Below are 23,880 nucleotides of genomic sequence, written 5' to 3'. Positions count from 1 at the left end.
AAGGTCTGTTAAATGTTCATGGAGCACATGTGTGTTACTGCGAGGGCTTCTCCACAGTCGTGCCAGGAAGTGTAAGTGATCCATTTATTCACGTTTGTTTGTTTTGGTCATTTAAGTAAACCCAATTTTTTGAAGTGTAACTCAGCTTTTTTTTTTTTTTATCGAAATAGATATGATAAGAGGTTTGATACATTTTATTGAGCTTCTTGCGATCGTGTTAAGTCGTTGGATGAAGCTGGGTTACTTTGTTCTCTTCAAACTCCAAAATCCATCTCCTGACATTTAATTGCTAAACAAGTGGGGAGATACAGCGAGGCAGCCACAGTCTGCCTCTCAGAGTCACTCACTACAATTACTTGAATATTGAGCTTGAAGGTTCGCGCAGGGGAGAAAATCGATGCTGGCCCGCTACAAAGGTGAAAATGACACAGTCTCTCCTCCGTCTCTTTTAGGGGAACAGTGGAGGCACGCTTTGTTTACGTCTTCGTTTTGGGCATCCTCTTCACGGGCACCAAGGACCTGTTGCGATCGCAGATCATCACGGCAGACGCCAAGCTGAAGAGCAGGGGATTGTGGGAGATTTACAGTGGCCTTGTGTTGCTGGTGTCGCTGCTGTTCCGTGCGCACAACCTGCCGGTGCTCGGCTGCTGCCTGCTGATCCAGACCCTGATGGCTCAGTTCATCTGGAAGAGGCTCCACTACGACGCGGCCCAGACCACCATCATGCACTACTGGTTCGGTCAGGCCTTCTTTTACTTTCAGGTAGGAAACAAATGTCCTCACATACACGAGCAGCATAAACGGTGGGGCTTTATGAGGGCCTGCAGTTTGCATTTGATTAGGATTTCCCCTGGTCGCCCCACTTTTGGAGGTTTTCCAACTGGGACCAGAGACTGGGGTCGACCGAGGAGCAGCTGGAGAGATTTTACTTTTCTTGCTTACATTTATTACTTTAGAGTCCGTCTTTAAAAAAGAAAAAAAAAAACATTAAATTATGTAAAGGAAATCTGTCGGAAAGTGTAAAACTAACATTGTATTTCCAAACAAATAGATGAATAAGCTGCTCTTCTCAGTGAATGTCTTGAAAACACACAATGTTGTTGTCTCAACATCCAAATGGTACAAAAACTATGTTCTCTCTATCAGAAAAAGGGTGTGTTGTGTCATTATTATTATGTTGTAACAGTTTTCAGGAAACAAGAAGAGGCTATAGTTGACCATATATGGTGACTTGCCTCATAAAAGGTTAATTAGTGCAGTGAAACCAACCATTGCCATGGAGCTGAAGTCACCTTGACCCTGATGAACTACTAACTGCAAAGCACAGCTGCAAAATTGCAGGTTTTAGATTGATTCAGATGTTTGTCACTTGCGGCATTATCCCGTCATGAGTTCGCCATGTGAGATTAGCAGGATGAAGCCAAATGCTGGGAATTAAATGCGTGAAGCCTTTTTTTAGCGACTAATCCAAGTAATGCTCGCCTCACAGAGGATCTGCAGGTAGCTGCCACACGTACAGTATATACCTGCAGGTAATGTTCTCATAAATATTTCACACACATCGTACCAACTTTTTTTTTTTTTTAAGTAGCTGGGAATGTTACTGGAAAGATGTGAGTCCTATTGTAAAAGACGTGTAATTTAAGGCCGATGACACAGAAAGTAGCAGAGTATTGAGGATCGTTCGCCACTGATAAACTCCTATTCATGGCCGGTGTTTACTTGTTTATAAACTGCCTTACCTCCACCTCATGCCGGTTGTTGCGTTAGTGTTGCAAGTGTTACGAGCTGTGACTTTTCGCAGACGCGACACCCGCCCTCTGATTTCACCTCTACCTGTGGCACATGTTTGCTTATCTGCCGCGCATTGTCGTCAACGCCGAGCCTCTAACTATCTAGCAGCCCTTGTCACCCTGGGGGTCATTAATGCTGTGATGGGCTCGGGAATAGACCGCCACCAAACAATTTTCCCTTCTCCGCATCCAGCCGTGTAATTACAGACTTTTGAGTCATAACGCGCTCGACGCAGCTATAAACCATGTAATGGATGTGTAAAGTAGCGACACATGCCGTTTAGGTTCACTCCTCTGAAACAAAACCTGGTGTTGCCCAGAATAATCAAAATTATGTTCAATTAAAATGTCATCAGCGAGTACAGTTACAGTCGATCGGTGGGCTCTGGGCCGCAAACAGATCGGAGCCGCGAGATGTTTAAAGTCCAGAAAAGTAGCTGATCCGCTCAGAAGCTTCATTATAAGTTTTGGCAGAATCCTGAAGTTCTCAAAGTGTCCTTGTTCTCTGGCAGCCCGACGCACAAAAGGCAAGAGGATTATGGGAAATACTCCAGGTAACCTTAGCTGCAGACTTTGTTAGTGTCACTGGAAAGTACAGTTGTGTCACCGAACACCTTAACTTTCTCTGGAAACATTTTCTTTTTTTTTTTTTTTATCACCCCGGCTGTCTGAATTCAGCAGTCTTCTTCATTGGGAGTGATAGACAAGTCACACTTGCGCTGGATTTCCTGAGGATTTATCATCATCCCAAGCCCAGATTATTGATGAAGGCAAGCAAGGATATGTTTACACTTCAGAAATGGGCTTCTGCAAAGGAGCAAATCACCACTAAGGCAGCAGTGTTCATGGTGTTTTCCATTGTAATTACCGGACTATACATGCAACTCGGGAATTTTGATTCTCTGGCCTAATTATCATGGAAGCAAAGTTCACTTGTACAGGTACAAGACTTGTACTTGCACTTGTACAAGAAACTTTTTTTCTTTATTTACACATTTTAAAGCTCTTCCTGAGCTGGATAAAGTACCACCACTCTAATCCCATCTAATCCCAATGTTTTCAAACTTCTGTCACATAATATATAATTCTAATTCCCAAAAGATTAGGATTGTGTTTTTTTTCTCATAAACGCACGTAGACAACCGAGCTGACGCTGAAAATGAGACGATTTACTATTTCATGAAAAATATTTAGCTCATTTTGAAGCAATAGCGTCACGTCACAATGAAATTGAACAAATGTGAGTAGCACAAGTTAAAAGTATATATCTTTGGAGCATTTTCCATCTATTCCCAAAAGAGGGGAGAAGTATTTTAGGTTTCAAGTGAAAACAAAATTTTTTTGTTGTGTTTTGAGTTTTGAGTTTTGAGTGTCCATTTACACGACAGCAGTGCTCGAAAATGCAACTTTCTGAGAAACGACTCTCAAGGTGGAACTTTTTACAAACGCTCCGTCTCCATTGAAATAGCTGAAAATGCCATTATTTTCTGAAACGCTGCTATTGAGGAACTATTGAGCAACTACAATCCTGCATCAGACAATAACGGGACAAGATTCCCTGATGTTTGTCATCCGTTTGACCACATTTGCTCTTTTTTTGGCATAATGTTAACTCCATCGACGTGCTGCACGACGTCGACTCCATTCCCAGACAGACATGGGATTCAATTTTGTCTGAAATTTCAATTTACTTTCCATAAAAAAAGAAACGTCTTCTATCACCTCTGTGTTTTTCTTTCACCAAAAATGTGTTTGTTTAATGGCTCTAAAGGACATTCGAAAGATCACAGCAGGATTTCAAGCAAGGAAGCAAGCAGCAAATATCCACAGGCTGCCTCTGATATTTGCTGTCTGTTTAAAATGGGAGCCAGCTGTTAGTGTTTTCTTCCTCGGTGATCAGAGACGTGTGCGCAGAAGGGAAAGAAACCAGTTCTTGATGTGCTGCCGCATATGGATCGTCGTTGCGTTCACATTTAACAAGAAAGCTGCCTTTGATCTGCGCCGTTTCCCACAGATTTCCCCCGTTTTCTTTCCTCGGGTGTCTGTGCAGGCGAGCAAACATTACAAACTTTAAATGCAGTTAGCTCTTTGTTATGAAGATGCGATGAGACAAGACAGCATTTCTTTATTGCAAGTTATTGGCAGGACCAGCCGAAGGCTGATACAAGTAGGTGATTTCAATATAATGGCACATTTTGCCAAACTTTTTTGTCCTTTTTTTTTTAATTTGCTTCAAGTTATTAAGTTTGAGGGGAGAGTATCCATCATACATGGGTGTCCTGTTTGTGTTTAGAAGAGTAAATTGCAGGGACTAGATAAGAATGCAAGTTTAAAAAAAAAGTTTTACATTTTTCATTTGCTGTAGGCATTTTTAAGTTGTTCAAAAGATACTGGTAATTTAGCTTCAAGGTGCATTTGGCTCCATAAAAACAACCACTGGGAAGTCACCAGCAGTGTTATGATGCTAAAAACAAACCCCAGCAGTTCTTTCAACTCTCTGAAGTGCTTAAGGAGTTCCATGTAGCGATGTTTTCACACATTTGTTTTTTGTTAGTTTGCATCCAGTCTGAGAAGTCGCTTTTGTGCCTTGACAATGCTTCAGTAAAATTGGTTTGTGCACCTGCAGGGCAATTCCAACAACATTGGCACCGTGGACATCTCAGTGGGCTTTGTGGGACTGGAGAGCTACGTGGAGGCGCCTGCCATCTTCTTGACGGCCCTCAGCACTTACACCGGCCCCGTGCTTTGGGCGTGTCACCTCGTCTGTTACCTCAGCTCAGAGAGAGACAGGTGAGTTTAAGAGAGGGGGTTGTAAGTATTGTAATAAGGGATATTAACCCAGCGGCGAGTGTGTCAAGTGCTGCTCTCTCATGGATTACTTCAGGCACATTTGCAGTGCAGCTCCAGAGCCAATCGTGGTACGATTCAGAGTTTATACGGCCCTCGCCCCTTGGTCCTAAAAGTTTAGGTTTCTCAGCATAAGTGATGAAAGAAAAACGAAATTGCACTCATGGTGGCAGCATGATTGTGTAGCAGGCCTCCTAATGAAGTGCGGACCAATCGCAGCCTCCGCTCATTCTGTCACATCAAATTCAACGTTGTTTAAATATCATAACACATTGACCACAAGAAGAAGTTTGCTGATCTATTGCTAGCTAGTAGCTCAATGATATGAAAGACTATTTTAAGTCATGTAATCGGGCTGATTCACATCTGTCAATGAAGTCCTTCCCTCAATTATTAAAGTTCAAACACCTCTGGATTATTTGAGGAGCGGTCATGTAAATGTTCTAATAGAATGCAGTGAGTAGGTGTGAGCACGTTGTCAGTTTGGAGATACGTGTAGTTTTTAATGACATTGAAGCTGAGCGTCATACTTCTGTGGACATGGTCACTAATAAATATGTTTTAACCCCTAAAAGAGACATATTATCTTATGGTGAATATTAGATGCCCTCTCCCACTCCCACGCCCTACATTGATGAGTTGGCTTATTAATGGTAAATAATAAATCACTCCAATGGTGTATTTTTACCCGTCTAAAAGCACTTCGCATGATGATCCACGTTCACCTCACTGCTGACACATCAGTGGAAACTGTGCGAGCCTTCCCATGGGAGGAAGACGGGGTTTAATGTCTTGCTCAATGTCACTTTCACACAAGGGCAGGGGGAGTTCACAAACCTTGCGATTGGAAAACAACCTGAACCGCTGTGGCTGTGGTGGATCAGCAGCCTTTATGTCTTACATGTAAAATAAATGCGTCCCATGGCATAGTTTCCTAGTTGGTGCAGCTGTTTGCTCCTCCAAACATCCATGCTTGAAGCAGTTGTTACTTTGAACATAACAGGAAGTGATGAAGAGAAAATGAGAACAAATATCTATACTTCTTCATTGATGATAAGTAGCGAGCTGCTTAACAGTTTGGGCAAGTGATAAACATTGTGATCAAAAACATCAACTTTTTATAAAAGTTGCTTCTTACTTATAAAAGCAAAGCTGATGTTTATTTATGGTGTAGAATGCGTCACAATATCATCATGACTGTTACTTACAGTGGGGCTTCTTTCACGTTGCTGTTCAGATTAATGAGATGCTCTTCATGTAAACAGGACTTCTGTGAAGTAGTGATGTAAGGGCAGCTCCATATGTAATCGTCAGTGAATGTAACAGCATCATTATTTCATTACAATAATAAGTAATCAAGAACGAGTGTCATGTAGTGGTCAAAAACCAGCAGTAGTGGTGTACAGTAGCAATTTCCTTTTTAATGCATTAAAACTGATTGTAAAAAAAATAAATATATTTTAAAATGTGAAAACTACCAAGTCTGCCAAAAGAGAAGTTAAAGTACTTATTCAGTACTTATCAAAGTACTAGCAGTTATGGATGAAGTGTAAAGGAAGAGATTAGATGGAGGCACTGTTTGCACTGACGGCTCATTATAACAGCTTTTTCTTCCACCTGACGTAATGAAGGCTGGAGAGTTTAGAATCATTAAAACACAAGATTGGTAAATGGATGTCACTTATATTTCACAGTTCCACCCCTTCAGTGGTCCACCAAAACACTTCACACAGTTATAACCACATTCACGCACATATTCACACACCAATGCAAGGCGCTCAATCCACCCATTTGGGAAGTTCAGTGTCTTGCTCAAGAAGACGGCATGCGGACAGGTGGAGAATCGGACCTGCGACCCTCCGATTGTCACCACGAGTAAAGCTGCTTCTTCTTCGGTGATGGTGCGGCTGCACACATATTCTGTCACATGCCTCGCTGGCGGCAACAAGACGAGTTGCCTGCAGGGTACCAAAGATGCATGTAAACATTTGAACCGGTCGTGGACGTGAACTGGAGTGAGGCCAGTGGTTGGGTTTGCTGTGTGCGTGCGAACAGAGCCAATAAGCACAGCTTCCCCCACAGCATGAGGCCCCCGACACAGTGCTGACTGATGAGGTCTTTGGCCGGGCAACAGCTGCCCTGCTGATTGAGCCAAAACTGAAACGTTTAATGCAAAGGATGCTGTTTGTGTGAAAAGGGGTTCGTAAACCAGCCTGTGTTGTATATCAAAGGGTGCCGCCTTATAGTTAAAACCCCCAAATACTAATTCTTAATGTTGCTCAGATAGATATCCACAGAGCAGCCAATGATTTATATTCCTTAATGATCTCTCATCCCACATTTAAAGATGCTGTGTTTAACATTTCATTATTGCGGACGGTCCTTGATTTAAAAGGTTCTTTAAATCCTAAACTCAGCGTACTGCCTGCAGCAGGGCAAAGGGAGGACACGAGTGATCCAGTCAGTTCACACGTTTTGTCTCGAGGAGCTCCTGGTCAGCTTTACATGGCATTTGACTTGGACACAACGTTTGATTTCGCACTACGGTCAGGTAAAAAAAAACACCTATTACAGAGTGCTGATAAAAGCAAGGTAAGATTTTCCCCGTCAGCACCCCAGAAACTGTGATGACTTTTAATCATCTCACCTCAGAGAGGTTAAAGACACAAAGACTGAGCGATCTCACTTGCAGACGACAATCACTCGATGATATAACACCCAAGATGAGGCACAGATGTAAATTGTACGTAAAGCACACTCAAATCTGTACTTTTTTGTCACACCAGCCAAAAGAAATCATTATTATACCACCTGTTCAATTAAAATGGGTAAAAAAAAAATTGCCACATCCGAAGGGCTGAAAGAATGAACAATATTTCCTTCTCTGAAGGCCTCGCAGATGTCAACTATCATAAGCCGCTTCAAGTCCAAAACCTGATTTACTTCCCACAGTGCAGCTCACCTAAACAACTCAGGGTTTTAATTTGTAACTTTCAGTATAATTTGAATGGGATTAGTTATCAGAACCTGTTGATTTGCTCCTTTTCGAATTTACTGGGGCCTAAATAGAGTGAGAGAAAACGTGTGAAGACTCACTTCCTTCAAGTCAATTCAGTTTTATGTATGTCACATTTTCCCACTCGAGCAAGAAGGGACAGTGGTGGAAAGGAAAAAAAAAACTTACACCTACAGACGCAGACTCAAGAGGAGACTTTGCGTGCTTCCAATTAGCGGTGAGAGTGACATGTAATAGTGACACATGGTGAGCGAGAAAGGAAAGACTCCAGCAGTGTAAACCGACAGCAGCTTGACTAGAAAATGGCCCAGGGTGGCCTGAACCAGCACTGTAAGCTTTATTAAAAAGAAAAGTCTTAAGCCTTGCCTTCAAAGTAGAGACTGTCGGTCCCCCTGACTGAAACTGGGAACTGGTTTCACATGAGAGGAGCCTGAAAGCTGAAAGCTCTGCCTCCCTTTTGACTTTTTAGAAAACCTAGGAACCTCCAGTAAGAGAACTAAGTCTTCTTCTGGGTAACATGGGACAGTTCTTTAAGATGTGGTGGAGCCTGGTTGTTAAGTTTAAAACATACAAACATTGTTTGCTGTTGTTTTTACTAGGATTACTAGGTTTTCACTAGGATTACTAGGATCGGTCAGCAGAATGCCGCCACCTCTGAGTCTGGTTTCTGCAAAGGTTTCTTCCTGTTAGAGGGAGTTTTTTCTTTCCACAGTCGCAAATAAACCTGGTTGCTCATGTGGATATGTTGGGCTTTGGTATTTTCTCTGTTAAAAGCACCTCAGAATGACTGTGTTGTATTTGGTGCTATATAAATAAAGTTGAATTGATCTTTTTTTGGGGGGCCAAACTTCAATATTTGCTGCTGCAACTGTGTTCCCTCCAGCCAGTGGCTTCACTGCAGGACCATCTTTCCTCCTGTTATCACTCATGACGCAGCACTTTCCATATAAAGCGGACTGTGGCACGCACTCTGAGGTCCAGATGAAGCTAAAATAGCCTTAACTCATTTAGGATTCACTCTGCAGCATCAGCAGCTCGACCACGAGGCGAGTACTGGAAGTGGACGTTGATCGATCGCCGCTCGGCGGGCTTCCCTCCACGCCAACAGACTTGAGTCGCGTCGCTGTTAACGAGGCTGATTTCATTGTTTCTGTCCAGGTGAACACTGCAGGTCATAAAATGGAAAAAAAAACAACCCTTTAGTGGCTCCCGTGTGTTATAAACATAAAGTGTGTAACAGACGCTTGGTCTCTGTTGCTGCTTCACGAGCTACAAAGTGAAACCGACAACGTCACAACCGCCCGTCACGCTTTAATTTGAGAGCCTCTGCAAAAATGGAGGACTCATTCTCATGTGTTGCTTTGTTCTCACTTAATTTTTTTTTTTTAATATATTTTCTGGACAGCAGACCGTCCAACATTTTGCTGAATTCCATTTTTTTCTTTTCTTTCCCTCCTCCGCTCTCTGGTCATTTTCGTCCTACTTCTCCACATACGGTTTCTAACCACACGTCTCAGATGACCGACGGTGGCGGCGACATAAAACTCTGCAGCACGCCTCCTATCATAAAACAAGTTTTCAGCTGGATGCGACAGCCTAACTGTTTACCCCGGTAACTCACCTGTGAGGTTGCTCATGAATGTTTTAGCAGCGCACGGAAATAAACTTCGGCTGTGTGCGACGGAGCAGCAGCTTTGTGGAAGCAGGCGTCGCTTGAAAAGCCTCAGAGCGTGGTGGGTTCAGGTTCTTTTTTTTTTTGTGGCGGTTTTTATTCTTTTTTATTTTATTTATTTATTTATTTCCCAGTGTTATTTTGCAGCTCTCAGTGTGTCTTTCATCTGAGTTACTGTGACATGACATTTTACTCTGTGTGTTGGTTTCTCCTCAGCCGGGTGCACAGTGACTTTGTCAGTCACGGCTTTGCAAAACGAGTCCATCAGCGCACGAGTTTCAGGGCGTCGCCTCCCTCTCCCGCTCGGACATTAAAAACCGGGCACGTTAATAACATTATCCAAACTGTCAGCTGGAATGCATTCAGTGCAGCTTCCGGGGATAATTATTGCTCCCTCTTTGAGCTAGGTGTGCCAGCAGTTCTAGACCACATTTATTGACTGAATCGCCATAATTTAAAAAAAAAATTCTCCTTTCACGTCAGTGGATTATGTCACCAGGATATATTGTGGGAAAGTGGCAACTCGTCAGCTCGACAGCTTTACGCCGCTCATTTGTAAATGCATTATTGCTACATGTGGCTTCTGCTGTTATTTACTATTAACAATATTACAGTCGTGAGTCATTGAGGTGAGTTGCAGCAATTAATAAGTGGGAAGCTTCTCAGCTCATAAAGGTACTGTACATAAAACTTTCTTTTGTTTAAATCTGTCTCTGGAGTTTTTCTATGGGTGGAAAAAAAATAATGCATCATTTTTTTTTTCTCTCACATAAACCTGCTAAAACAGTCTATGTTTTCTGATTGATAAACTGACTTTACTGCTGCACCTATAAACTGTTCACCGACTGCAGCGTCACATCATTTGTTTGAACTGAAGAAGCATAGACCAGTGGGAGGATAAATCCCTCCATCACCCTCGGGAATTTGCAGTGATCAGTATGTAGTTTAAGCCGAAACTTAATGCCTCTTTCTTGATGACAGGAATCAGTCAAACAGGCCACTAAACCTTGCAAAAATATATCACTAGAAAAGAAGTTGTGACATTGTGCAGAGTGGGGAAATAACAGGCCACTGTGAGGCCCAAATGACCAGAATGGAACCATTTACTTCCTCAACGCTATTGAGCAATGATTAGCCGCCTTTGGTTTGAACAGTGGTGTTGTGGTTCTTGTCTCGCAGCACAAATTTTAATAATCTGAGTCTGTGTTTGGTCGCTTTTCTTTCTAAAAGTCCACAAACATGCGATTAGCATTAAGTTGTTTTAACATTATTTTTCCTGAGTCCTCATTAGACTAAATTTGTGTCCCTTTGCTTCAAAGCATACTGGGTATTATTTCCATACATCCGGGGTTTGTAAATGTCATTATGCAGCTGCAATGAACTCGTGATGGAAAGTCCCTAAGGTGCCCGAGGAGTAGAATAAAGTTTCTTTAGCAAAGATAAAGTTTAAGCGAAAAGAAGTAAAATGTACAATTACATCAGTCTGTGCAAATGTGAGCAATAAACACAAACATTATGCATATTATATGAAGGCACGGTATAGTGCTTCTATTTAATGCTTACACTTGCAGACTGATATATATATTATATTAGAAATTCATCTATAGTTTATCATTCTATCTAAATTGGCAACCCCAGAAGCATTTTTAGTGATTCTATTTTTTATTTTTATGTTTGGAGGGGGTTATTCACTTGGAATAAAAAAAAAACCAACAAAATAAACAATTACTGATTATTGGTCCGTCAGTAAAACGTTGGCGGCCAACATTCATGTGCATGTTCGTCCATCGTTCCACCTCCGCTGTGTTCTACCTACCCTGTGTCCTCCTCCCTCGGTGCGCCTCCATGTGTTGGGAAAAGGCTCGAGGTTCCTCCCCCTCAGTTGGGAGTCTGCCTGGTGAAAGGAAGCAGATCCCTGCGCTAAATTACACATGTGCGTCAGATGAAGTCTCTGCGAGTCCGTGTGTGTGTGTGTGCGTGTGCGTGTGTGTGTGTGTGTGTGTGTGCATTTGGCCTCGCATCTCCTAATCTCCTCGCTGCTTCCCATCATGCCGGGTTTTTAAAGTCATTAACTTCTCCATCAGAATTTGGCAGCAATCTGCATTATTGTGAGGAGATAATTGGATCATGCTCTTCTCCTGCGTCGGTAAAAATGTGAGAATGTGGCCTTCGCCGCGAATCCTCAAAACAACCCCGCGCCTCTACTGGAGCAGCTTCTGCTACTCTGGAAACACAAAGCAGCTTACGGTGACCTTGGTTTAACGTTCAAACTTTCCTGCCGCGTTGAGAAGTTTGGCCGTTCCCTCTCGGCCCTCTCTGAGTCTGTTTGTCCTCCGCCACAGGAGCCCCGTCGCGGTCGGCCACGGCTGCTACTGCCTGGCCCTGCTGAGGTCGGTGCCCGCTGCAGCCTACATCGTGCTGGTGACCGTCCTGCGCTACCATCTCTTCATATGGAGCGTCTTCTCGCCCAAACTGCTGTACGAGTCCATGCACCTCCTGCTCACTGCGGGTGTTTGCCTCTTCTTCAACACCATGGAGCAAAGTCACAGCTCAAGTAAGTCATAGAGAGGCGGAAACTGGAAAACCAAAGGCGGTGGTAGGGGGGGGGGGGGGGCACCACCACCACCACCACGGAGGACTTTCAGACCGATGATATATACTGATCCTCGCTTTGTCATTTATTCCCATTGATTCGCAAATATGTGAATAGATTTCCCTGATCCGAACTCTTATTTGTGTGGGGTGTACAAAACAAAACACTGAAGAAATGCACTGGCATTGTATTTTTGCGCCGTATATTTAAATATTTGATTGAAAAAAAAAAAAAGGTTGTGAATGAATAAAAGGAAGCTGATGAGTCTTTTCATGCTGTGATATTACCTCAGGGACGAGTGCAAAGTTTTATGTCGGAGGAACTTCATCTGTTTTTGGGGCAATCAATCCAAAAAAGTTCATGAAAATTTTTTTTTTGGTTTTGTTTTTGGATTTAGCTGCTTTGGTTTCAGGGTACTCCAAAGTATTTATGCCGACGGTGGGTTCTCACAGGGACACATGTTAAAAACCGTTACGAGCGCTTCTCCCACTCCAGCGTGCCGAACGGTGTCACGACTTCCTGGTGCGACGGGACTCGCGCGGATGTGAGGGGGATGTCAATCAAGCACATGGCGTGGAGGCCCACGCAGTCCTGAGAGAAGGGTCTGATCATGCAGCAGTGTGGGTGTAACGGCGGGTGTTTTCAGGACTCTGCAGCCATTTCTCTTTGGAACGTTTCCAATACGCTGCACAGACCATTAGGTAAAATATTATGTGCTCAACTTCTCATACAAGAACTGAACCCTTCCTTCTCTCGCGGCACAAAGCAACTATGAATAATCTGCAGTTTAAAAAAAAAAAAAGAGCATACAAACTTCTGTACACTGAAGTTGTCTTGAAAACTATCGATTTGCTCCGTTTAGATGAGCACAGGGCAAAATTCTATCAAATTATTTTCAGTACAGAGAAAAATGTATTGTGTTTGCATGCGGGGGGTGAAAAATGCTCTTTTTTTATTATTTTGATTCAGCTTAAAACAAAAACGGAATTTTGGAGATATTACCTGCAAAATTCAAGGCATGAGCTTTAAAATGGAAGTACGAACGAACATATACATGTATGTATGTATGTATGTATGTATGTATACAGGGAGCGTACTCCATCAATTGTTTAAGGTAAACTACTTGCAGACAGTTTTTGGAGGAACTCTGTTGATCGATTGTTTTCTGTGGATGCTCGACAGCTCATTTTCTCCTTTCTCTTCATGTAAGCCTAAATTGTTCAGATCATCACTTCCAGGACTCTGAGCTCGCCTTTATTCCATTAAGTAGTTCTTTATGTGAGTTTGAGTGTTATATTTCACTGCAGAGTAAATCAGGAGGCAATAAGAAGCCTTTACATGATGGAATAGCAGCATTTCAGTCCTGCCTGAAACTTTGCGCAGTGACACTTAAATAAACTAGTAAAAACTCTTTTTGAAATGCAGAAGGTCAGAATGAAGCGCATCAACGACCCCATGCTACTCAAGCAAGTCAGAGGTTTTGATACAAACTCGTTATTTATGAAAGCTCATCTTTCAATACAAAAACAATAAAGCAGTTTTCATTTCCTTGATGTGAATGGAAAAGGCCTCAATAATTCATCTTAAGGTTTTCTCCTGGTAATCACCAGCTTTAACTCAAACTCTGCAAAAGTAATACCTTAAAACCCTGACGGTCGAGCCGCTCTAGTTACACTTCACTTTATTTGGCTTGTTGCTTTAGCTCCGCCTCTTTTTTCTGTTTCTTTTTTTTTCCCATATAAATGACCACCAACACCAGAATCACGGCACTAAAGCTGCTTGCAGATCCAAAGAGTCAGTGGTTTAACAGTCATTTATTGTTTTCATCTGACAGAGGAGGGACGTGAAGTGCAGTCGGTGAAACTAAGCGATTAAACCAACCTCGGCATTTCTTCGTTCCCGCCCTTATTCCACAAGTCGTCACAACTGGGGTTTGGATTTGGATGAATACGTCCTGGGATTCGATCACAACCTTCTCACGCCATCTGTTCCTGCAGCGTCACCAAAGTAAAGCTGGCAAATGAAGCAGGCCTTGATCCAAAGCAATAAGAGCAAAGAGTCTCCATCCGGGGGCTTGGAGCTCCGCCACTCCTGGATTTCACAATAATGGACTTCTCTTTATTAATTATCTCCACTTACATGCATCCGATGTGTCTTTATTACTCTAATTTTATCAGATAAGTTGAGATCAGAGATCTTTGGCAACAATGAATCGAGACTAAATATCATGAGGTTTGAATCAAAAATGGTTTTGTGGACCAACAGGTGTCAATAATTCAACCGAGAAACACATAAAGAAGAACAATTCAGCTTTAAAGTCAATGCAGTCAATGATGGGTTGAAATATAGACAGCACGTATTTATCTCTTCATGCAATAAGAACAACTGTTCTGCAGTAAAATCCCAATCAGGATTGTAGCTATTAATTCAAAGATTTGAACGCTTCGAAATGAATCAGAGAACGTCAAAACACTGAAATTGTAACCAGCTATGACACAGCAAAAGATGAAAGATGTCTATGTATTGCTGACATTTGAGGAATGTGGGTCCTGCATTTGTTAGACCTTTTACTCTAAACATTTGATTTTTAACTCAATAGATATTACTTTTAAACTCCACTTATTCTTTTTTTTTAATTAGGAATTGTGCTAAAAGCTTACAGAAACAGGTAAATATTTCAACATGCTACAACTTAAAAAACTTTTTTTTTTGTATATTTATGTATTATAAACTTAAAATAAAATTCCTATTAACAGAAGCTTCTTTTCATTATGAACTGGAATAAGAAGCTTTATATTTAAGCTAATTCTACTTATTATTCATGTATTTAATAATGCAATTCAACATTACTTTAGGAAGTTGTTTTTTTTTTTTTTAAATGTCTCTTTTTATTTTTTGGAAAATTGACATTTGAACCAAACTGTTTGACATCAGACTCACAGCAATGTTTTCAAGTAAAAAAACCTAAAGCCTTCTTTGTGTTTAGGGATCCACTTTGACTTAGGGAGTCGACTGAAAATTCAAACCAACAGCAGCCACTTGTGGGCCGTCGTTCAAAGTGGCGTCGTTCTTTTTCTTAACTTTGCCATTTAAAGTCCGAACTTTTCTGAAATGAAAATACGAAAACAATGTTTTCTCTTGAAACGTTGCCGTGGGAACGGGCCTCGGTGTGGTTATGATGGCATGACGTGATTTAGCCATCTTCCGCTGCTTCGTGTTGATCGTGAGGACTTCCTGTATCGTCGCCCTTTGAGATTTGACCAGGGGAAGAAGAAAAAAGAAAAGAAAAAAAGACAACGAAGAACAAAAAGTCTAGTTGAAAGATGGAGCGTTAAAGCCGCAGTGTTGCAACTTTTCACCTCCAGGCAGAGAAGTGAATCCTGCGTTCCCGTCGCAGCTCTTGTCACTCACCTTGATGAGCCGTCTGCTTTGAGACGGCAGCTCGCCCCGAGGCTGAGATCACTGACGTCCCCCAGGCCGCCACAGGCACCAGTTCCAACCCAGGTAAAAGAAGGGGAAAAAATAAAATAAAATAAAAAAAAATCTGTAGGGGAGGAAAAACCGCTGCTTGTGTTTTTGAATAGATTCCGTGTGATGCAAGACAAGGTTGGCCCCTTTGTTTCGTCGCCGTTGCCGCGTCTCACCTTGACGGGGACCTCACCGCAGACAGGAAATGCAATTCAAATGTCCCGAGCATCATTGGAAAGTCAGACAAACAAGAGGATTTGCATTTGAATTTGACAGACGAACGCTGCATATGGATCACGGTGGTTCCTGCCGGTTAACATTAAAGGCGGCGCACGTTAAACTTCCAGCTAACCGAACCCTTAAAACAAAAAAAAAACAAAAAACTGGCAGTGGGATTTCATCAAGTGCCTTTCCCTCTCGTTAGCTGAACAAATAATCTCACTGAGACTTCAAAGTGCGATGTAAATAGTTGATGAAGCAGATAATAATCTGCATGACTCGGGAGGATTACTCTGTCAGCGCTCGGTGTGCTTCACATCGCCGCGCTTGTCGAACAGGCGTCCCGACGTCTTTACAAAAACCAGCCGCTCAAGCAGCCAGATGGCGTCTGGCAGCCGAGGAAGCGTGGAAGTTTCTCCAGCGATTGTTCATCTTTGTACTTCTTTACAAAAAAAATATTTAATGATGAACTGTAGCTTCTCTGAAGTGGAGACTGATTTTTCTCATCCCAGACGTACAATCGGTTGTTTCCCGGGGGGGGGGTTCTCAGTGGGTTTCTACAGTCCCGAAAATAAGCCACGCTCCATAGACTTATATGCATTTCATTGACGTTTTTTTTTTGTTGCCCCCTTTCACACTTGGTAATCTTGACCCCTTTTGTGTGGAGTTAAAAAAAGCCATTATGTATCAAATAATGTCCAACATAAAGTGTTAGCAAGCGATGAAAGTAAATCACTTTGTATTTTCTCAAAGGCCTCTTCATTGGACACACACTGGTAGTTTCCAGAAATCTATAAATAATTGGTATAAGTAGCATAATATTCACTATTTATTCATGAATTCATGTGATTCATCTTCTTTACTTCAGTAAAAATAAGAAAGTTCTGAGTTTGGCGGCCGGATCGGAGCCTCTTGCAGGCCGGCGTTGGCCCGCGGGCCTTGTGTTTGACACCCTTGGATTAATCGTTCATGACGACACGAATCACGATTGATCGTTTTCAACCAGAAACACAATTATTTTCAAGGTGAGAAAAACACGTAAGATAACCTGCCCAGATTAAAACATCATACAGATTATACAATATGGATAAGTCAAAAGGGTGGATCAAAGAAGTAATGAGGAGAATTTAAGGAGAAATTAATCTTTAAATGGATTAAAATTTGGAAGATCATCAGAAAGAGCGAAGTACAAATACCTGACTAATCCTCTACGTAGTATTGCAACAAAATACCAATACTTTTTCTTTCTGAATAGTAGTTTTGTAGCAGGGGGAGGAGCCAGGTGAGTTCCTTCCATGGAAGTAGTACCTCTAGTTTTCATGTATTCTCATGCTGAAGCCAGGTGATTCCCTTCGGGGTGAGCCGGGGGGAAGCAGAGGTTGGACGGCTGTGCAGGATTCTCTGTACAGAATCAACTCTGGACGGTTTGTCCAACAGAGGCTCGGTTGAGTTCTTTTCTCTCCATACTGCCCCCTACAGGCGAGTTTGTGGTTTGTGTGCTTTACTGCATTTAGGTGTAGCTTTTCTTTTTCTCGGTCTGCATTCAAAAGCTAGAATAACAGGAAACTCTTCTCGGTGTTTTCTCCGGGTCCAAAGGGACAAATAATTAGAATTACACTGACATCTCCAGTTATGTTGAATGACTTTTTTCATCTGCCTGATAAACTCATCTGGAAACTTTTTTTTTTTACTTTTCTTATTCCATTAGACATTTCTGTGCGGTAGAAATGTAGTTTGTCAATCAGGTGTCATTGCTTTTTTTTTTTTTTTTTTTTATTGGTTGCTGTTTTTTTCCTCTGAAACGACACAAATTTTCTTTAAAACATCTGTTTACCGTTGCAAGAAGGAGCCTTTAAAGCTGAAATCTAATTGGGAAACATCTTGCGTGTGAAGTCGTTCCTACCCTTAGAGTGGACCACAATAATTATTTTGTTGACGTGGAAAGTTTGTAAGCATGAAGCAGTGCGGACGTACGTCACATTGAAAGGTTTCTTTCTTTCTTGATTCCCATCTTTGACGTAGTGATTCTTGAATTTCTGTGAATTTCTGTGTTTTGTTTTGTTTTTATTCATTTAACTTGACATTAATATCAATGGGCAATAATTAATGTGATTAAAATGTCACCACATGGACACTTAAGATGAACTTCCAGTATGCTCTGAAACATATCGCTTTATTTCCTGACTCTGAACAAGGAGAATGTTTTAGTTATTCACTTTGAAAGGAAAAACAAAAAGTTAAATTAACCAAATGATCAAATTAAACTTTGATGCTTCAGGATTAAACTGGGGGGCCTTAGTGCAACGCATTATGGGATTTATCCATTGATTGTCAGAAGAAATATTCGCTCTACGTTTTTTTTGAACAAGTGACTGTAAAGTAAAAGCCGATTCCATCCTTCTTGTGTTTATGTAGGTTACCTGCATTTTGTTCAGTTTCTGTGTTGCTTTATCGTCACCCTGTGTGTTTTTGTTCGACTCAAATTCATTATAATTTCTCTTAATTTACTTGTGTTTGTTTTTCTTGTCTGTTGTGACTTTTGTATTTTCTAATAAGGTTTGAGGGTTCACTCACGCCGCTGTAAAACCGCGACAAATATGTGGTCGAATGAAAAGTGAGTGATTTACCCAAATCATTTTTATCTCCTGGAAATGAAATAAACGACTCAATCCAAACAAAACGAGTGTTTCTATGTGATTTAATCCACTCGAAGGGGTGAATTTTGGCTTCGCAGCAGACATGCTAATCATAATTATAGCATGCCCTGTCTGGTTGGAGGCCGTCTGTCCTCGCTCCTCGCCGGAGTTTCTCCTGTCAAACTTTCCCCCTCTCGAGTAGTAAAACTGGACAGTCACGTGCGAAGCTGCACCCGGAGTGTCTTTGCAGACGGCGCACGAGTAGGTGGATGATCATTTAGTAATCATCCTTCTATCTGCCATTCACCCACTGAATAATACTGAATAATACCAAGCTAGTAGTCACTCCTCAACCCTCCGGAGTGAAGAGACCAACAGGGAGACGCCGATTAATAAGCAGAAATGTGTAAAATATCCATCAGATATTCACCACCGTTATTACAGATGTGGGTCTAAATTGACTTCGTTACACCAACCGACCACGGCAGCAGGAAAAGTCTGAGTCATGAATTCCGGCCTGAATTTATTCTTTCAACTTTTGAGAAGTCACGCGAAGTTTAAAAATGTAGTTTTTTTTCATTAAAAGACACATTTTGAAGCAAAATGCATAGTAAATGCGATGGAGGAATAAAACATAAAATAAGCTTGGTTAGGAAACCGCAGGTGAAGTTACAGGCTTTATGAGAAACATTTCTAATAACCACAATATCTGTTATTTTACTGTCCCTCCAGAAGTCTGAACTTCCCACCTTGTATCTCAGATTTAAGCCACATTAATGCGGATCAGATTGTTTTATTAGAATCTAAGCAGAAGAAGACCAGAGGCGTTTTCAGTGAGTCTTAAATCAGACGCGCATCTGATGGTGCATCCTCAGCGTTACATCACCTCGCTTGCATCGTCGTCACGATCCAGTTCTGGCGGGAGCAGAAGTTGTTTCCGTCAACGTCACAAATGTTTTCCTCCCCCTCGGTCTCATCTGCTCACAGCTTTTCCTCTTGAAATCAATCCACAATGAACAGATGACTTCAATGGCGTCTGTGTTCATTCCCACTCTTGACCTCTTGCTTTTGTCCTCGTGCACACGTGAGAAGCCTTCATATTTCTCTCTGGGTTTTATTCGACAATAACAGGAACCGCCACACAAACACAATCAGTCATGAGAAGAGAATGCAGAATGAGCGTTGATCAGTGCCGTCTAAAAATGGCCTCGAGAGTCCAGGCTGTTATTTACTTCCATCATTGAATGTAAGACTGAATGGAACGGTTCAGAATGGGAACAGGCCATTATGTCTTTTGCCACCAGACTTCTGCTCGGAAAAGGCTGGAAATACGCGAGCGTTTTAAGCACAATGATGATAATGATTTAATGGGGGACTGATATTATACCGAGAAGATGATCCATCCATCACAGCCAGACTGACGTAGAGAAATGGCAGGTCCACAATACTGACACTTACAGCTGCAATTACAATTACCTGCTGGAGGCAATAACCTGGAGCAACTTTTTTTTTTTTAGACTTTCAGCACACGGTTATCGAGCATCATTCATTGCACACCTTTCTGTGTGGAGTTTGCATCTTCTCCCTGTGCATGATTTTCTCTTGGCGCTCCACCGATTTACAAAAAACATCCGTTTGAGATTCGTCGGTGACTTAAATTGCCTGTAGGTGTGAATGAAAGTGCCATTTGAAAGAGAAATAAATGGGCTTCAACGGGTTTATCCTTTTTTCCCAACAAGCATTGGTACATTTCAGGAACAAGAAAAGGAGAGAGAGCACACGACATACCTTCCCTGTGGCGCGTGTGTCCACCGACACATCTGGATCAGCTCTCCCGCCTCAGAGATTTAACATCGACAATGTGATCCGAGTCTCGAGGCCAATCAGCCGAGTTAATTTGATAAAATAGTCATTTGGAATTCAGAGTCGTCTGGATCCGGATCACATCCAAAAAATGAGATCAATCCCTCATTTGCATAATATCTGTGAGGCTGCCAAGACGTCACCGAAATCCGTCAACAAGTTTTTGAGTGACTCGACAAACGGACTCACCGACAGCGACGAAAATCACATCCCGCCAAACGCAATTTCTCTTTCTTTTTATAAACCCGGAGAAAAACCCTTTTCCACACTGATGGCTTCCTCCACCAGAGGATCTTTTCTGGGCTGCTTGTCACAGCTGGTGCATGTGACCTCTCGGCTGTGTGCGGAGTGCTGATGCCTCCTTAACAGCCCCCCCCCCCCATCCCCACCCCGGTTCTGGCTCTGGTTCGACATGCTGCTTTCAGCTCGGCCTGTGGGTGACCTGCAGGATCTGAAAGGTTCCGGGATGTTTTCATGTGGCGGTCACAGCTCTCCTCTCCGACTGTCACTGCCAGGTGATGCTCTAGGGGTTTGTTTTTTTTTGGGGGGGGGGGACTGAGTTGCAGTGCCGCAGTGCTCAGCTCATGAATACTCCTACATCTGGCTGCACTCTTTACCTCGGGCACGTCTGGGAAGGGACGGTGTCCTGAGCCCCGTGCTGTGAGAGGATTATTGTTTATACATAAGAATCAGATCTGGACTTCCTTCATGAAGACTTTTGTAAGGGCTTTTTTTTTTTTCATTCATGTTCTGTCTGAACGAGATGATATAAAAACCTGTTTCATAACTGAGCTCATTATCCTTCATCACCACCGAGCCCCTCTGAATGTTTCCAATGTTGGAAGACAAATCAGTTTTGACAATTTCACAATCACTTAAATTAAGCCCATTTCGAAGCTGCTATTATTAGGAATGTTCAAGGAGGATTTCTTTTTTAATTGAGCCCATGAAACCATTATTACTCGTCTGTAACGGCCCATCGCCGACTGTTTAGGAACGCCAGAAATGTAAAGATGTGAAGATAAATGGTTTTTCTGGTCATTTTATTGTATTGATAAATTTACAGATTTTCCAAGTCATTTACAAAAACAAAATCACTTTTAAATATCACCGATGTGTCCACATGACGATTTAAACTGATGTAAATGAACATACTGTTGTAATTAAAACCTGATTTAATTGGTGCGTCATATGAGCTGAATGTTCATATTCTTCCAATAGCAGAATTTATATCCCAATGTCGCACAGAGATTGATGCATTACTAACTTTTAATATAGTATTAACCTCACACTGACATTATGGGGTCAATCGCAGGGTGTTATGTGCAGACTGAGTCCTGTTTTAATGCATTTTAGGAGTGTTTAAGCATATTGTTTTGGATTTATGGCTCGTTTGGTTCTCTGTCACTGCTCCCGCAAGCCTCATTTTCCAGGTGGGATGTGCAGCTGTTCAATAAGCTGCTCCACAAACCGGCGGAACTACAAGCAGGTGAACCTGTTGGAAGAGTTTCTCTCTGAAGCTGGAGGTCCGACTGTGACTTGTGAAGGTCGGGGTTCAAATCCCACTGAGTTTTGCGTATTCAGTAAAAGACTACACATCAACCAGGTCGGTCAATTAGACCACGACCCACCGCAGTGACTCTGAGAATAGTTATAAAGTTAGGATAATTATCATTTTCTTTGTCATAGAACGTATCTGATTTAAAACAATGTCCATGTTGGTGGATGATCACTTAGCATCCAACAATTTGTTATATATATAAGCTGAGTGACACTCAGTCGGCGTTGAAAGAACCTCAGAACACACGACATGTAAAATACAGTTCCTTCGTTCCATTCTGTAACGATGAGTTCCTTTTCTCTGAGAATAAACTCTTTGGGTTTACTCTCCGTCTCAGAGTTTGGTCAATTGGAGCTGCTTACAGTTTCAAACTTTTACTTCTCGTGTTTTTCACCATAAAAGATGCATTCAGTCCTAATTTTGGCCATTGTTTCAAAAAAAAAAAAAAAAAAGTAATTCAGATAAAATATACAGATGAAACTAATGTTATACTCCTTTAAATCAAGAGGGCTTCACGACCTCTCATGAATGAAGTTTAGAAAATAAGTTGAAGAGATGACGAGCTCGCTGTTACCTTTGGTCATTATTTATTTATTTATTATATATTTAAGTCCTGTTGACTATAATGCTCAGCATCGATCCTGAACTAACGCCGTCCTCCTGAAAAAGAAATGAAACTCTCCACTGTAACTCCCATTGCCGTTAGTTCGTATCCACGGTAGCTGTAATTTAACACCGTTCATTAATCCCTTTAGCTTCCAGATTATAGAGTATCTTCCTCCCACTGATTTATGTAACTTCAGCTGAGCTTAATGAGTGAATCAGTCATCAGACTGACCCACACAGAGCTGACAGCTCAGCTCCTGAGTCACGGCGACACTACAATCAAACCGATATGGGCACATGAGTGCGACACACCTCAACGAGGGGGGGAAAATAATAGTAACGGAAGAGGTAACAAGTAACTATGCAGCCATTTGTATCTCTGTCGTTTTCTAAAGCAACTTGCTCAACACTGGTGAACACACTGCTCTGGTTGTGCTCATGTGTGAAACCACAGACCGTGTTTCAGTGAAGCTGGAGGCAATTCATGAGGCAGTCCTGGTCATAACATCTCCTATGTGTTTAAGCAGCGTCAAAGGCTGATCCTGGCTAATTTTAAAGGTAATTAAAGTGGGTGTAGTAAACACGGCGCTGGCTAAGCTCGGTTCAGAGTCAGTGGAGAGGACGGTGCAGTAACACTAGGTCCACATCTCCACTGTGGGGGTTTTTTTTTTCCCGGAGATTAAAGCCTCATGAGATTGATTGGTTCTTCTTTTTTGTGTTTGCTTTGTAAATTTTTTTCTTCACCATATGATTTCCGGTTACCATAAACTAAGGTTCCAGTGAGATGGTGATGGATGGGTGTGTGCTTTAAGTGCGAAACGGTGGTTGTTGGTCTCAGTATTTCAGAAACCTCTGATCTATTAGAATTGTCATGCACGGCCCTCTTTAAGTTTACATAAAATTCTCCAAAAGAGAGAAAATATCCCAGGGAGCAGCAGTTGTCTGGGTGATAAAGTCTTGTTGAAACCAAAGGAGAATGAACAAATGGATTCAAGATGATAGACAGAAAATAGCAACTCAAATAACCACTTCTTTGTGGGGGTGTTTGGGTTTTTTTTTTATCAACAAAGCATCTCGAAAACTACCTTTGCCTTGACTTTGGGGGAGGCTACCGAGGTGAAACAAAAAATATAACACACTGGGCACCCTTGTTCAATCTCCACAGACTTCCTGAGTTTTGTTGCTGATGGTGTCCAAGTCTACATGACCTCAGTGGACTGAGGCTAACACACCATGTCAGAAAGCTCCAAACATCTCAAATGTCTTTTCAACATGTCAGTGACTTCCCTGGACTGAAAAAAAAGCCTCTGTCAATGTGCTCGTAGACTTCCGGCTCCTTGTTCAATCAATCCCACCATTGAAAACAGTTCTGAAGGTAAAAGTGGGTCCAACCTGCTCCCGGGAAGAGATTCCTAATGTTTCAGCCAATGTGCGAAAACACACATCCAAAACACACTGATATAAGTGTTCATAGCTTTTCATGCGAGCAGCTTTTCTTGTCTGTCCAGCTAAAAGAAAGAAAGAAAAAACACATAACTAATTACAGAACTAGAGCAGCTGGAGAGCTAAATTGAAGTTGTGCCTTTGAGTTGGAGTTCTCCCCTGC

At 41.9% G+C, this 23,880-nt stretch overlaps 1 protein-coding gene across 1 annotated transcript in view; it reads left to right on the top strand.

Annotated features, from left to right (window-relative positions):
• Positions 1–11,893, top strand: part of pigg (phosphatidylinositol glycan anchor biosynthesis class G (EMM blood group)) — a gene marked incomplete at its 3' end in the record, with an annotated part of 79,998 nt that extends 68,105 nt beyond the window's left edge. The window contains exons 11-13 of the mRNA XM_080502615.1: positions 453–762; positions 4,420–4,583; positions 11,671–11,893. Of these exons, the coding sequence (XP_080358741.1) occupies positions 453–762; positions 4,420–4,583; positions 11,671–11,893 (697 nt within the window). The remainder of the gene's footprint in view (positions 1–452; positions 763–4,419; positions 4,584–11,670) is intronic.
• Between the last annotated feature and the right edge of the window lie 11,987 nt (positions 11,894–23,880).

This window comes from Blennius ocellaris (genome assembly GCF_963422515.1).
Source record: "Blennius ocellaris genome assembly, chromosome: 9".
NCBI lineage: Eukaryota > Metazoa > Chordata > Actinopteri > Blenniiformes > Blenniidae > Blennius > Blennius ocellaris.
This window is presented reverse-complemented; position numbering and strand designations above follow the sequence as displayed.